Source organism: Trichomycterus rosablanca, chromosome 21 (assembly GCF_030014385.1).
Source record: "Trichomycterus rosablanca isolate fTriRos1 chromosome 21, fTriRos1.hap1, whole genome shotgun sequence".
In the NCBI taxonomy this organism is placed as follows: Eukaryota; Metazoa; Chordata; class Actinopteri; order Siluriformes; family Trichomycteridae; genus Trichomycterus; species Trichomycterus rosablanca.
Genome location: NC_086008.1, coordinates 5,275,052 through 5,290,357, shown reverse-complemented (window position 1 = coordinate 5,290,357; position 15,306 = coordinate 5,275,052). Strand labels below are relative to the sequence as shown.

The 15,306-nt window shown below is 39.1% G+C and overlaps 1 protein-coding gene across 31 annotated transcripts in view; it reads left to right on the top strand.

The window, feature by feature from the left end:
• camk2b1 (calcium/calmodulin-dependent protein kinase (CaM kinase) II beta 1) overlaps window positions 1–15,306 on the top strand; it is a 63,681-nt gene that overhangs the window by 35,721 nt on the left and 12,654 nt on the right. For 10 of the 31 annotated variants that reach the window (XR_010015546.1, XM_063017549.1, XM_063017559.1 and 7 more), the window contains 4 exons: window positions 3,367–3,401; window positions 9,733–9,801; window positions 11,778–11,822; window positions 14,648–14,696. Coding sequence is in view for 30 of the 31 variants with exons in the window: in XM_063017549.1 (XP_062873619.1) it covers window positions 3,367–3,401; window positions 9,733–9,801; window positions 11,778–11,822; window positions 14,648–14,696 (198 nt within the window). In the remaining variant the exon portion in view is untranslated. Of the gene's footprint in view, window positions 1–3,363; window positions 3,402–7,318; window positions 7,352–9,732; window positions 9,802–11,777; window positions 11,823–14,647; window positions 14,697–15,306 lie in introns of all 31 variants that reach the window. The other 21 variants (XM_063017547.1, XM_063017548.1, XM_063017562.1 and 18 more) reach the window with 8 other exon arrangements.

Genomic DNA, 15,306 nt, shown 5'->3' with positions numbered 1-15,306 from the left:
CATTCCACAAATCTTTCACTTGTACGTCTTTGTTGATATCGTTCATCTTGATTCAGTCCATGTTCGTGTCTCCATCCCATTTTTCATGTTCAGTCTTTATTCTCTTCTCTGTCTCGCTGTATTTGTATGAGACTGTGAAGTTCACCCTGAAAGTGGGGAATGGAACGGACTGCCTGCTGCTGTACTGAATGCTGCATGAGCGACTGGACTAACGCATGTTTACTAACACGGAGGGGGGTCGGTCTGTTGCAACCTAAGCTTTGTGGGAAATGTAGTAAGCAGAGATGAGTATTCTCTTCTCAAAATAGGTGGAGGAATTAATACTACTCTTATCCAGCTTTAGTCTTTTGTATTGTTGAATGGTACCACCAACATGGTCTATGCTTGAAGTATAAAACACCTGAGCATGTTTTGGTGTAAGTGCCTGATGTACTTTTGCTGATTCTCCAAGACATCACACATACCACACTTTTTCTGAGCCACGGTACAAGGTTAGATTTCCAAGTCCAATCTAAGAGCAGGGAATAGGACTTTTAAATGGGATGGCGTGGATTATGCTTTCTGCCAAGCCTGGTTTCCTATTTGATGCAGCCTTCATTTGTCTGCAATCAAATATTCAAAGCAGTCACCCTAAACGGTGAAATCCTGTTGCAGTGAGCACGTAGGAGAGCTTAGCTGGAGTGGCGGCTGCGGCTTGGTATTAAGGCTGCACTTTATATTTGATGCTGTCTCCACACGCCTGCAATCAAATATTCATGCAACGCTGCTTCTGTCGGTTAGCCTCTCTCTCTCCCTTCAGCTTTTTCTTCTGCTTGGTTATGGCTTCAGTCTACTTAAAAATAAAGAATGTTTGGACCCTCCTGTAGCTCTTGTTTACAATATAATAGGAGTAATAGAGTCTGATTAATATATAGGTTGTTTAAATAAATCTAGCTATCTAAAGTTTTACAGCAGAAATCACATTTAATGAGCATCGGTTATGTTTCTTTGAGGCTGCACATGGAAATTCTTAGTATCCATCAGAAAATGCAATGATGTGCGTTGCTGGGGTTCTCAAGTCTGAAACCACTTTGTTATTAAGTGCCTTGGAGTCAATAATTTTCTTCCGTTTTATATCCTTTACTAAAATACATGGCTTTAGTGCTTTTTTAATAGAGGTCAAAAATTGTCCTTGTGAATGCTGCTTAACTGCTCTATAAAAATGTGATGCTCTGCAGCTCTTAAATGGCACGACAGCAAAACGCTTGCCCTATTATTTAGAGATAGTGAGCTTAAATTCTTGAAGATGTCAAGGCAGCATAATTGGCTCTGCTTCCTGGGTGGCAGGAACAGATTTTTTTTCTTTGGAGAAATAATGATTAGGAAGCAATGAACCAGTTTGTAACCAGTTTATCTTCCCTAAATGTTCTAATCTGTCTGTCTGGTGGTGCATCATTTGCATTTTAAAAAGTGGCAGCGTCTTTCTTACTGTGTTTTGGAGGAAACACGGGTTTGCACTTACCAACCCAGATTGGTAGCTGCCCTACAATGTGTGAAAAAGTGAGAATGAATTAATAAGAAATGTAAAAAAAGCAATAAAAAAAAAGACTACTGCAAAATGATTAGTTTCCCTGTTAGTAATGTGTTTGACTAAAATGATTCTATATTTTTCTATGAAAAAACTAGTTAAAGGAACTCTAACTTAGGAAGAGTTGAGAAATCAGTAAATGTGGTTGATCTGGATGACACCTTTTTCTGTAACATTGACGATTATTTCAGCACGACAGTGTCAAGCAACATACTGCACGTGTTCCAGCTGCATAACTAAATAATTAAAGTGTTTGGGTGCAAATCTGACTGCAGTCCAGACCTGTCAGTGTGATGCAGATTGAAGACGTGTGGTGAAATATGAAATGCTAAGCAAGACAACAAAAGTCCTGTTGTAACAGTAGTAAACATGCTCTGGTCCTAACTTTTTTGAAACGTGTTGCAAGCGTCAAATTTGGATTGAGCATTTATTTACAAACCAAAATAAGAAAAAGGAATTACAGAAATTAAGTTCAGAAAGTATGAAAAGTGTTTTCTAGTGTTTTTAAGTGAAAACAAGTTTACAAATACATAAACACTGCTTTTTCTTTTTCCTTTTTTTATTTGTAATTTGCATTTCAAATACTGTCCCATCTTATCTGGAACTGAGGTTTGTATGAGAGATAAGTTTAGAAGCATGCATGTTTGCATTACGGCCTTTTTAGGGCAATTGCTGAATAATTCAGTTTGATCATTTCTGCTCCTCTATGTAGTCAAAAAGTTTGTGGACACTCCTTTTGTTTATTGAGCTCAGATGTGTTGGCCACACTTGTTGCTAACAGGTGTATAAAATCACTTCTATGAAATAAATTCTATTCCTTAAACTGGGACAGCATTTGGGGAAAGGCTTTTCTGTTTCAGGACCGTTGTGATGCTGTGCTAAAAGCATGGTGTAATTAGTTTAGTGTGGAGGCACTTTGGCCTGCATAGAGGCCTGACCTCAATTTCATTAAACATTTTTGGCATGAATGTGTGAACCCACCTCAACGGGTGTGTGTAAGGTGCGGTCTTCTTCAGTCAGGGTAGGGGTGAATTAAATACAGGTGGGAGATTGGGAGAAATATAAAAAAATGCCTGAATAGGTTGAAAAATAAACGCTTTAAAAACTTGTGTAACGTCTTTTCAGAATTCTGAACCCCATATTAACAGCTGTAGTTTTGTAACAGGGTGTCCAACAAGCTCGTGGTCAGGTGTCCACATACTTTTCCTCGCATGGTGTTTTTTAAGTTTATTATTAAATTGTTGTAAATTATAATGTACAAGATCTGGTGGTTTTCTTCTGGCAGTTCTGGTAAGTTTTACTGTATATTGTTTTAATATTCTTCATTCTTGAAGTGCAATCAGTGCACAGGCAGATTAGTGGAAGTTTGTGGTGATGCACTGTAGCATTTAAAGCAAATTTCTAGAATTGCCTCATCTTCTTTTACTGAATATTAATTTACTGAAATGAAAAAAAACTATAATGCTATAATAAAGAGCGTTTATAGTTTTAGTTAGTTTAGCAAACATATACAGATAGAGACTGCAAAGAAGGAGGGAGGGTGTTTGTGCTGGTACTGGTACGTTCAGATTCCGAACTGCTGAATTGATCAGAGATTAAGTTTTGACGTTGCCGTTGTTGATCCTTAACACTGTAACCTTATTTAGCTTGATAAAAGCTTAATAAAGATAACCCTACAGGACAGACTGAGCATGGCTTTGGTATCTTTACCTCAGAATATAGGATTATTTTAGTTGTTTTATATTGCTGACCCAGAATGCTGAATCTCTTTCCCACTTTTATGTCTCTTATTGCAGCAGCCAAGAGTTTGCTAAACAAGAAGGCTGACGTGAAGGTAAGACTAGCTCCTGACCTTCTCACTTCTGTCTGTCTGGCATCTGAGCAGTTCTTTATTTCTCTATGTCTCCTGCCTGTGCTGCTGCTGCTGCTTTTGCTTTCACTCTTAGTAACCAGGTGATGTTTATGGTCCATATGATTTGTCAGGTGGCTTTTACATTATGACCTTCTGTTTTGAAATTAAAATGTCAGCTTGCCATCAGGTGTGTGTGTCTAAAAAAAATACAGGAATTACATTTAGCTGGTGCTCCTGGATGTGAATACCTCAGTGCATCATCAGTAGTACTTAATCTTCTCCTCATATTTCAGTATAGGTTCAGGGAAAAAATGGACAAACAATACAACCTGGATAAAGACATTACATACAGATTTAAAAAAATCTGTTTATGCATTTTATTTTATTTTCTTATAAATCTTGTCGTATCCAATTACTCAGCTGCATCTCCTCTACAGCTGCAGACCACTACTCTGACCGAGGAGGGCTGTACCTACCACACACCCCCCTAACAACACGTGTGTAGTAGTCAACTGCTTTTTTTTTTTTTTTTTTTTTTATCACATCAGGCGCATTCATACGGGGATTAATATCACGTACGTGGAGTCACGCACTGATCTCCGTTATTCTCCACCTCTGTTAAGGCACCATCAACCAGCCAGAGGCCACAATTAAAACAGCAATGGGGAATCTATATATTTACTCCAGGTCCATAAAAACAGGTCTGTTATGTGTTTGATGCTGCTGGAACACTACGGAGAAGCAAGATACAAACCATGAACCATAAAGGGTCAATTTTGGCTTTCTTTAGGACCTTGGCAAAAAAAGACAACTTGCCTGTACTTTTAATTAAGTACAGTAAAACTAGACCTAGTTACCTGGGCACAGAAAACCTCAACTGTAGCTATTATAATAAGAAAGCAATTAGTATAATAATATAATGACAATAATAATCAGTAATAAGGAATCGGGAGGCTGTAAAGTTAAATAAAATTCGATAATGAATGAACTAATACTACAAGTTTTGTATTATACTGTATGAAGGTACATCTCTCCCTTCCACATCATGCCTTTTTCCATTACGGTTTCGATATCGCTGGTCAACATAAGAAATTAAATGGGATTTTTTTGGGAGTTTTGAGGAAGCCACAGATGATGCAGAAAAAAAGTTATGTAACTCATAAATGCAGAACTTGATTGTACTGTTATGTAAATATGAATATTACCTGTACAGTCTGTTTAATTACATCAATGAACAGCTACAAGCTTCCAGATTGCAGGGGCGTCCTGCCCCCAATTCTTGCAATGTGCTAGGAAGAAATGTATGAAATGTATGTAAATTAAAAAAAGAACAGTTGCAGAATTATTTCAGTGCTGTGACATTTATGTTTCTTACAAGTTTGTGTAGTTTTAGACTTTAGCTATATGTTCTGACAGTGATAAAATTCTGCCCTCATGTAACCATTACGTGTCTTCTCCACTTACACTGAAAACCTGAAGGTTACTCTGGTCTTCTTGTTTAATTTCTCATTATCATGTGGGTGCACTGACCTTTTGCTCCACACCCATGATGAACACCTGCTATATTATTGCACCTTGATCTTACACAAGGTGTGTGTGTGTGTGTGTGTGTGTGTGTGTGTGTGTGTGTGTGTGTGTGTGTGTGTGTGTGTGTGTGTGTGTGTGTGTGTGTGGGGCTAGCATAGATGGGAATGTGACTCCATTTCCAGAAATAGCCACGAGTCTGAACCTTGGAAACCCTGTACCAGAAATAGCATCACTGTGCTCCTCTCATCACCTAGCAACAGGCTCCCTCACATTCTCCATCAGCAGTTATAAACGCTCTTTTTCTTTACGAGTCCCTCTCTGTCGTTCCTCTTTTCCCCTGGATTATTCGTCGTTGCACCCGTCTCCACCACCACCAACACACCCCCATCGTTATCGCCGTCAAAAATAAACTGAACATTTTTTAGCAGCCTAAACCTGCTGCTCTTACAGTTCCATCCTGGCAGCGTTGGTGATTACACAAGACTGCATTACAATTCATTTGTGCTGCTGCTGGAGCAAGTGGAAAATACAATGTAAAAAAAAAAATGATTTGGACAACCACTGGACTCAATGCGGTAACAAACCCTGGACAGACCAATTTATCATGGGGTCTGCAGCTTTTAAATAATGTTCTTGTTGGAGAATTTTACCCCACTCATCTTTGCAGAACCGTTTTAATTCAGCTACAGTGGAGTTTTCCAGCATGAACTGCTTGTTTAAGGTCTTGCCACAGCATCTTCATGCTGGGATTGTAGCCAGGACTTTGAGTCAGCTGCTGCAGAGACTTCATTTTGGTTTTTTTGAGCGATTCAAAAGTGGACTTGCTGTTGTCTTTTAGATCACTATCCTGCTGCACAACCCAACTGCACTCATGAACTGACAGGCGGACATTCTTCTTCAGGATTTTTTGATAGAGAGCAAAATTCATGGTTCCCGCCCCAGACCATCACATTACCACTATTATGCTTGATTGTTGCTATGATGTTGTTAAAATGGAATATGCTCTTAGCTTTATGCCAGATATAACAAAAGTCTTGACTTCCAAAATGTTCCATCTTTGATTCATCAGTCCACAGAATATTGTTTCAAAAGTTTTGGGGGTCATTTGGAGGTTTTGGCAAGTGTGAGTTGTTTCTGGTCAGCAGTGGTTTGAGCCTTGCACCTTTCCCATGGATGCTGTTTTGCCCAGTGTCTTTCTTGCTGTGGAATCATGTACACTGACCTTAACTGTGTTAAAGGTTCTCTATTAGGACAAGTTTTCTTCATTTGTGAATCATGGCTCTCACTGTGGTTTGTTGGAGACCCAGAGCCTTAGTATCCCTTTTCAGACTGGTAGATTTAAATGACTTTGTTTTACATAAGTACTGGAATCTCTTCAGAATGTGGCTTCTGCTTCACATTGCTGGACAGGTTTTTATTTAAGTGATGTTTAGATTCAGCAGGTCTGGCTGTAATCATGCCTGGGTGTGGCTGGTCAAATTGAATCCAATTGTTAATACAGTGGTAGCCTAGTGGGTAGAGATTTGGGCTATCAACTGAAAGGTTGAGAGTTCAAATCCCAGCTCTGCTATGCAGCCACTGTTGAGCCCTTGAGCAAGGCCTTTAACCTTGTCTGCTCCAGGGGCGCCGTACGATGGCTGACCCTGCGCTCTGGGACAACCTGGCATATGCGAAGAAAGAATTTTGTTATACTGTATGTCTGTATATGTATCTATGACAAATAAAGGCATTCTTCTAATTGATTCTCATGAATTAGTTTTTACGTAGGGCCAGGTAGAGCAGAGTAGCATTTTTCATTTATTAAATAAAATCATAAAAAATGTTAATTTATAAAAAAAAAAAAACTTCTGATGATTTGAAACATACAAATATGACAAAAAAACGAAAACTTGGGAGGGGCAAATACTTTTTTGCAGCACTGTGTGTTAGATTTAACAGCCTGTCGCTCTTTATTTCTGCACTTCAGTCTTTTCTGCTCCTGTGTGTAGTTTATCCTTTATTCTTCTTCGAGTGGACCATGGTTTCACTTTGCTTTCACCTTTCCACCTGTTTACTCCACGCCCTTTTTGTTCTTCCACCACTCTCCTCTCAATCCATGTTCCTGTCTCTCTCTTAAATATCCTTTGTGTTCAACACCTGAAGGATTCAGACCAAAATGTTCAACCTACAAATTTTCCTTCTGTTTCCTTCTTTCCATCTTGGACCTGTTACCTTCAGGTGCTTCAGACGTTTTAAGTATCATATTTTTTCTTAATGATTTATGATTGGTATGTATGCTGGTCATCACCTTTCAGTGGACTGGATGGGATTTGTTCATGCACCTTATTGGGGAATTGACCCCTCTTCACTATTTCTCCCTCTCTTCCTTTCAGAAGAGGAAGTCGAGCTCCACTGTTCAGTACATGGTGAGAAGATTTATTCAGTTTGTTTCGTTCTTTATCCTCCACCCACATTTTCCTATTAGTCTGTGCAATGCAGACACCACCCTGTCTTTGCCAAATCCTCTGTCCTTTCGATTCTTCCTTTCCCATGTTGGTCAAAAAATGCTTTGTGCACTCACATCTACTTGCTGCTCCCTCTCATAAGCCTAGCTGGGTAACTTTCCAGTGCACTTGTGAATATCTTCTACATCTACTATCTCATTTTCTTACTCGCTTTACTCCACTTTACTTTTACAAAACACCCATAATTGTACAGCACCTGTTTTTGCTACCCGTGAGGAAATCTGAAGAGGATTTTCACTTTAACAGGAAGAAAAAGTGAAAATGGCATTCAGCATTTGTTGTGCAATGAACTTTTATAGAGGAAGTGACATTCACTGTACATTATTTCTACTTTATATAGATCATGTATTTATCCAATAATGTTTTATTTTACTATATGTTTGTGTTAATTCAGGTTTTGTATAATTTGGTAGTAATTTTTGGTTTTCTATAGAGTCTTTTTTGCATATGATTTTTTGCCATTTGCTTCTTTGCTCTACAGTATTTCAGCTTATTAGACTCTACTTTTAGATATCTGTACTGTTAAAGATAGCACAGCCGGTGTGAAGTGGCAGTTGTTTTTTTTACGTGAGTCTAGTAGGTGCTGCAAAAACTTTGTCATACAACAACTAAACAGTTCTTGAAAAATCATGTTTTATGTTTCCTCATGTTTTTTTTATATATATATATTTTTTATGCATTTTCTCCCAACTTTTAGCACGTCCAATTGCCCGATTGCGTCATGCTTCCTCTCCACTAATGCTGACCCCAGCTCTGATTTGAGGAGATCGAAGCTAACCCACACACCCTCCGACACGTGGGCAGCAGCCGTATGCATTTTGTCAACAACACCAGACGAGATCAGCTGCAGACCAGCCCTGTGTACGGAGAGACACACCATGACAGCACTCTTTCCCCATCTCTGTGCAGGCACCATCAATCAGCCAGCAGAGGTCGTAGTTGCATCAGTTATGAGAGAGTCCCTATCCAGCTTAACCCACCCCTATCTGAACAACAGGCCAATCGTTGTTCATGTGGCTGCTCAGCCCAGCTGGCAGGCAGAGCTAGGACTCGATACGATGTATTCGAGATCCCAGCTCTGGTGTGCTAGCATGTGTTTTTACCTCCTCATATTCTTTTACATTCCATTTCACATTAAAATTGAAAGCATTTAGTACGACATTCAAAAACAGATAAAATTTGAAGGGAGCAAATACTTTTTTACTGTATATAGCACAATTACGTCCTTGTAACTATCACCTGAAATATGCTGTTAAAAGTTTTATGCATGCTTAAGAAGACTTATATTCATTAAATGAATACATTGTACACTTCACCACCAAATGTGAGTGATTTTATGTTTATTTTGGTGCTATTAACCGTTTAAAATGTACATACAGCAAATAATGATAGTAAGATTTTAAATTTGGTGGTGTTGCATGGCCTCCTATTTCAATGTATGCGATTGATTGACTACAGCTGAGAACGTTTCTGTGCGATTATAACTGCATTCATAAAAAGTACATGGAACAGTGGTCTCTTGCCAAGATGGTAAAGAAAACACAACCTTTACTTTATGTTGAGAGGAGATTTGCTTCAGTGGTTATTTGTATTTCAAAATGCATCAAATCAGTCTGCCATAAATAAAAACATAGAACAAGGATCACAGTGTCTACAGTCGAGCAAGCTTCACATCGTCTGACTCCTCACTACCTGGCTGAGCTAAGAGCTAAGACTGTGCTGTGAATGAAGTGTCTAGTTGTGCGTGTTTGTCCATTACTTCAGTTCTGTCCATCTTGTTTCTCTGTAGTTTTCTGCTGCTTTACATGCTAACGAGTCGCTTTGTTTGTGCACATTGAGCACATCACTCTTCTCAGCATCCTCTGCATCGGTTTTAATGCTTAATAATGTCTGTTTATTCTCTGTATGACTAAAACTGTGAGCTCAAGGGATTGTTCACTACAAATAGCATCTTTTCGTCACTAACAGGTCAGAAAAACAAACAGCTTTATTTAGACCATAGCAGATAGGGGTTAGGATTAATCATGACCTCATTATGTGTGACTGGCGTTATGGGGTAGGTTTATGAAACATAATTAGATAAAGATACTTTTATGTTTGTTTGCATATAAACCATTTAAAAAAAATCTGTCCCCTTTCGTATTAGGTAGACCTCTTGATTCTTCAACATTTGACTGTTTGATGTAATTAAGTGCACGTGTAAATAAATGCATGGTCTTTTTCTTCACCCCTTTTAACCTGATTTCTTTGTAACCCTGTATATATTGTGTTTTCCTGCACAGCCCCAGACCAACAGCACCAAAAACAGCATAGTCACAAGCCCCAAAGGAAACCTTCCCTCTCCTGCACTGGTATTTACCTTTCTAATCCCTCATTCCTCTGTCATTTTACTCCTTTACCCCTACTGCCCTTACCTCTTTCCATTTCTTTACCTATCTGACTCTCCTTTTTATCCTGCCTGTGTGTTTTGTGTTCGTTTTTTTGACTCGTCAGCACATTATTTCGCCAAAAGAGCTTGTTCTCTTCCAGTTTTGTTGACGAATGATGTAAAGACTACATTATGTTTATACTAGTAAGGACTTTTCTACCTACATCACCCAAATTTCCTCTTCACCTGGGGGTGTGTGGGTCATCTCCAAAGCTCCACTGCTCTTGCAACCCTGTCTCGAACGTGTGCAGACCACATACAACTTTTTTACATGGTGTAGTAATAATAGCATAGATAGTCCTATCGTTACATATGTACATCACACGTGTAGTAGTGCTGTACGCCATGCTGAACTCTGATTGGTTATCGGTATATTGTTTGCGTCTAATTTGCGTCAGCCGAAAGTGCACATTTTAATTTAATTTAATTTTAAAACTTTGCTTCTCTTGTCTTACTCGCTACACATTTCAAATGGTTGCTTTTTCCCCTCTTTTGAGACACTGCCAGTTCCCATGAAACATGACTGACTTTTACCTGTGTTGTTGCGTAGTGTCATGCTGCCTTTGAACGCTGGGTAATGTAAGTCCTGGCCACATCTGACAAAACAAAATAAGCCTTTAAAAAGAATAAGAACTGGAACAAAGAAATTACACGATATGGACAAATGTATTGGGACACCCCTTGTAATTACTGAACATTAATTTAATGCTGTATGAACATCATACAAATGCTGTTTTGACTGAACAAATTCTTACAGGCATAGAATCACTATCACTGCACACATTTTCACACAGAAATCACTCCATTTTTAAAACCATTTGCTTTTTAAATAGGGTTCCAACAAGCTCATGATCGGGTGTCCAAATACTTTTGCCCATATAGTGTGAGTGTGTGTGTGTTTTAGCAGGGTTCTTTATGTGCCTGATTGTTGTTCATTAAAGTGATGAATGTTTGGTGTTATGTTAATACAGACTGTGTTAACTCTGCGTTATGTCTCCTTGTGGGAACCATATTTCTGTGCCCCGAGAGCACAGAAAACATCTTAAAGGAATTATTTCCCCCTTTCCCATGTCGTGGGAACTGTCAGTAGTTTTTGGACCACAGGTGTGGTGTGGTGTGGTTAGGTTAATCTAGGGCCCTAAAGCAGACTGAAGTTTTTTTAAGATTATAAAATTGCATGTTATAGTGACCTCAACATCATTGACATCAAACAAAGCAAGTGTGTATAAAATGTTTGTCATTTTCATTAACCGCTCTTTGCAGCAGGTCTGGTTCCAGTGGAAAACACTGGGTGCGAGGCAGAAATACTCTGGACAGGGCGCTAATCCATCATGGGGCCCCAGACTTTGGTTTTATAAAAATGCCGGAAAGATCCAGCGGACAGAAAACATGTTTAATCACTTCAGACATGCATGGTGTTTGTTAATGGTTTATTTTGAGCAAACATCCACCACCAACCGCAGGTATCACTGATTCTGGTTGCCCTTAACAACGGTTGTCATGGACGTGACAACAGCATCACGTAGAGGCTGACTAATTGCAGACTGGTCAAGTGGGGAGGATTTCTGATGGAACTTTTGACAGCCTGATAGATCAGATCAGATGTTAGTGGAGTTAGCACTGTTTTTAGTGTTGGAGAGAATAGACAGTTTGGCACGTTCTCCATCAGTCTTTGTTAGTATATTTATCATCAGTGCTGCACTTTTAAATTCTCCATTGTTGTGTAATCTTTTCTTTTTTTCTTCTTGGCTTGGCAATCTTCAACACCCTCCAACCCACATAAGATTTCTCTTTTCCAGCTGCAGCTCGTCTCTCTCTCTTTCTTTTGTTTTGTCTCCTCTGTTGTCCCCTTTCTTCTCAGTTCACCTCCCTCATTCCTCTTCTACCATCTTTCTGTAGGAAGCTCAATCTACTGTCATCCATAATCCACTGGATGGGATTAAGGTATCACCCACCCACTGTGTTTGCTCAACTCGTTTACTTCAGTCTAACCTGCTGATTGATTTGCATCCTCATAAAGCTTTGGATCGAATGTGGTTTTGGACTACATTGTCTAAGATTTAACTAGCGTGGTGGTATTGGAATGGGCGTGCTCTGCAGAAGATGATGTTTCTGTTTCTCAGCATGAGTTTGGGTTACATAATTGACCTACACACTGCTTGATCGGTGCAAAATTCCATGAGAAAGGCTCATCATCTCTTATTTCACTTAATACAGACTCTACTCATATAAAAGCATACTTTAGCAGTAGATTATTGTAATATGTCAATCCATTTCTTAAAGCATACAGTATAAAAAGGAAGTTACAAAATACATATATGAAAATTGGTGAAATTCACGGTCCTTATTTTTGCAACTGTGTTTGTACTGCAGTGTAATGTTATCCTTAATACGGTTTTGCTCTGTTCTGTTTTGTGAAATGCTTTTAAATAATCATCTAAATAAAAGATGTATGGCTTTGTGTATGTGAGGTGTGCGAAGGATGGGCAGCAGCAGTTGGCAGGAATAATGATCATGGCAGTTTCTGCTTACAGACTGAATTCTAATCAAGTAAACTGTGTCAAGTGTCCATCGTGTGGCAGTGCATCAGAACTGCATCAAATAATTTTCAGTTCATTTCATTTTTAATCCACTTCATCCTGGTCAGGCATAACACCGGGCTTAAGGCAGGAATACTCCGGACAGGGCATCTGTCCAGCGCAGGGCTTCGTCCAGCACGTGCTGCTGCTGATATCCTCTTCATAACTGATTCTACTCTCTGCAAACCTCTCGTACTAAGTTATAAGAAACATGACTGCATGCGAGTGCCACGTCTGTCACTTTGTGCTCTAGGGAAGAGTTGTGCGTTTTATGTGGATCATAAAATGAAGGAACAGAGGCACTCTCATGCTCTCCTAATAAAACCGTCCCAGATACTGACGCCTCAGCTGGCCTATTTTTGGCAGCTTCTGGTACCCTTGATGGCTGTAGATCGACCATGCCAGGGTGCTATTTTTCTTTTCTTAGGCGACCTTCCCCTCCTCCCTGCTCTTATGACATCATTCTTTCGTTTCTTATTTCTTCTTCTCTCCTCCTAATTCTCTCAGATTCATTTTCTCTCTGTCTGATTCTCTTCACTAAAATGAGGCCAGCAAATCAAAGTTTTTTTTTTCCACTGTAGACTCGGTTTCATTAATCAGACAAGAAAGTTTTTTGGTTCCAAATGTACACTATATGGCCAAAAGTATTTGTATTAAACACTTGAAATACTAAAAGAATTGTTTCTTTTGGCTGCTTAAATTAGGGACGTTGTAGCCTAGTGGTTAAGGTACTGGACTAGTAATCAGAAGGTTCCTGGTTCAAGCCCCACCACTGCCAGGTTGCTGCTGTTGGGCCCTTGAGCAAGGCCCTTAACCCTCAATTGCTCAGACTGTAAACTGTCACAGTAATGTAAGTCGCCTTGGATAAAGGCGTCTGCTAAATGCCAAAAATGTAAATGTAAATTAGGGGTCGACACAGTGGATAATTTGTTTACTTTTATTTGATTCCGCACAGCTTTAAGCCGGATGCCTTTTATGATGCAACCCTTTTATTTATCCTGGCTTGGGACCGACACTATACTGATACTATACTATACTACACTATACACTGATATGTGTCCCCCAATGGCTAGGTTTATTTATCGTCATTCTCCTACTGTATTTGTGAGGCCAGCCTGGAATTCAAACCCCCCGAACTCTGCCTTTTTCACTTTTCTGACCTCGCCTGGTTTTTAATACATTTATTAGGTTGTTAAATAGGTTTGAGGTCAGGATTCCTGAGTTTTCATGCTAAACTTTGCAAATGTCTTTATGGCATTGCTTAAACTGTTGAAGCTGAAATTACATGATTTTTTTTATAATGTTATTGTATTAAAAACATACTCATGTTTCTCCTTAAACCATTCTTTGAATTGGCACTAAGTATTGTGGGATTCTTTTAAACCCTGATTTATCTGGCAGATTACAGGATACTAAAAATGGATCTGTCACATCAGAATGCATTCTACTGTCTTAGTCCAGTAGTGTTGTGCTTTACACTACCATCAGCTTGGTCATGGGAACCTAATGTGTGTGCTGGAGCTGCATCTAGAGGCTGTTTAGTGCTTGTTTAGTCACGATTTCCATGTGACATGCAGTTCAATACTGGCCAGCTGCTTTGTGGTTAACACGTACAGTGAAAGCATCCGTTTCTTCAGGGTAAAGACTCGAATAACTGATCTGTTGAAAAGACTTTCGATAACAGTACCAAGCTGTGCGGCTCTAGGCTCTTTGGTACAATCTACTTCCTTTAATTCTCTGTACAGAGTGTCTTTATGCACTTGTTAGGTAAGTGTCAGGGGTGTACAATAACTTTTGGCCTTGTTTCACATTTTAAATGATTAAGTATCTACAGCTAGATGTTTATTTTGAGAGCCTTGAGTCTTGAAAGCGAACCAAGGTCTCCACGGAGCATATCTGCAGAGAGCAGCCGAAAAAAACAAACTGTACAGCAAACGTTGCTTGTGTTCTTTCTGAAAGAACTAGTGTATAACACGCATGTAGTAACTGTTTTCATGAGGATTGTCATGCATCAGAAGGCGCTTCATTGTATGTGAACCCCTGGGTTTTGATGCTGACATGGTAACATTAGTATACACGCAGGGTCCTGTCTGTGTGCTGCACGCAGGGGTAATTAGTCTCTTCAGCGCTGTCAAACAAACAACTGAGGTCGGTTTTTAAACACTTCTTTGTTTCTTCTTTTCAACCCAGGAGTCGTCTGACAGCAGTAATGCCACCGTGGAGGATGAAGACATGAAAGGTGAGAAGGGGCAGGATCTTACATATATTTGAGTCAGAATACACAGAGTCAGAATACACAAGGAGAACATAGATAATACATTAATATGCAGCAGATGGTAGAGAAAAGGTCATTCAAGCCATACATATTTGAAATATGGCGCTACATACTGCACTTTAACACTGAACATGTTTGGATAAAACAAATATAAGCAAACGTCTTACAAATTCATACTGCTGAGCCTATTGCGGTGCTAAGTGCACAGATTTCTATTTCCTGTCCACATTTGTTACGTAAATACATTTTCCGGATAGATGGGATTAATTGAATATAGCAAATACACCACCAAATGTACACAACTCGCTTACATAAGGGTTTGATTTAATACGTTATGTTGAGAAATCTGCAAATGCATTTATTAAGCTTTGAAAACCAGTATTGTCTGTCATTAATGTGACTAAAGCTAAAATGCAACCTCTTAGCCAAGTTGCTAACCATTAAAATTTACAACTTTCATAGCTTCCTAGTCTAAATTACATATACTTTTATTGATAAAAAATATAAAAGAAACACCAAAATTAACAGGGTTTTTTAGACTTTTTATCAAATACTGAAATTACGTCCATTCCAA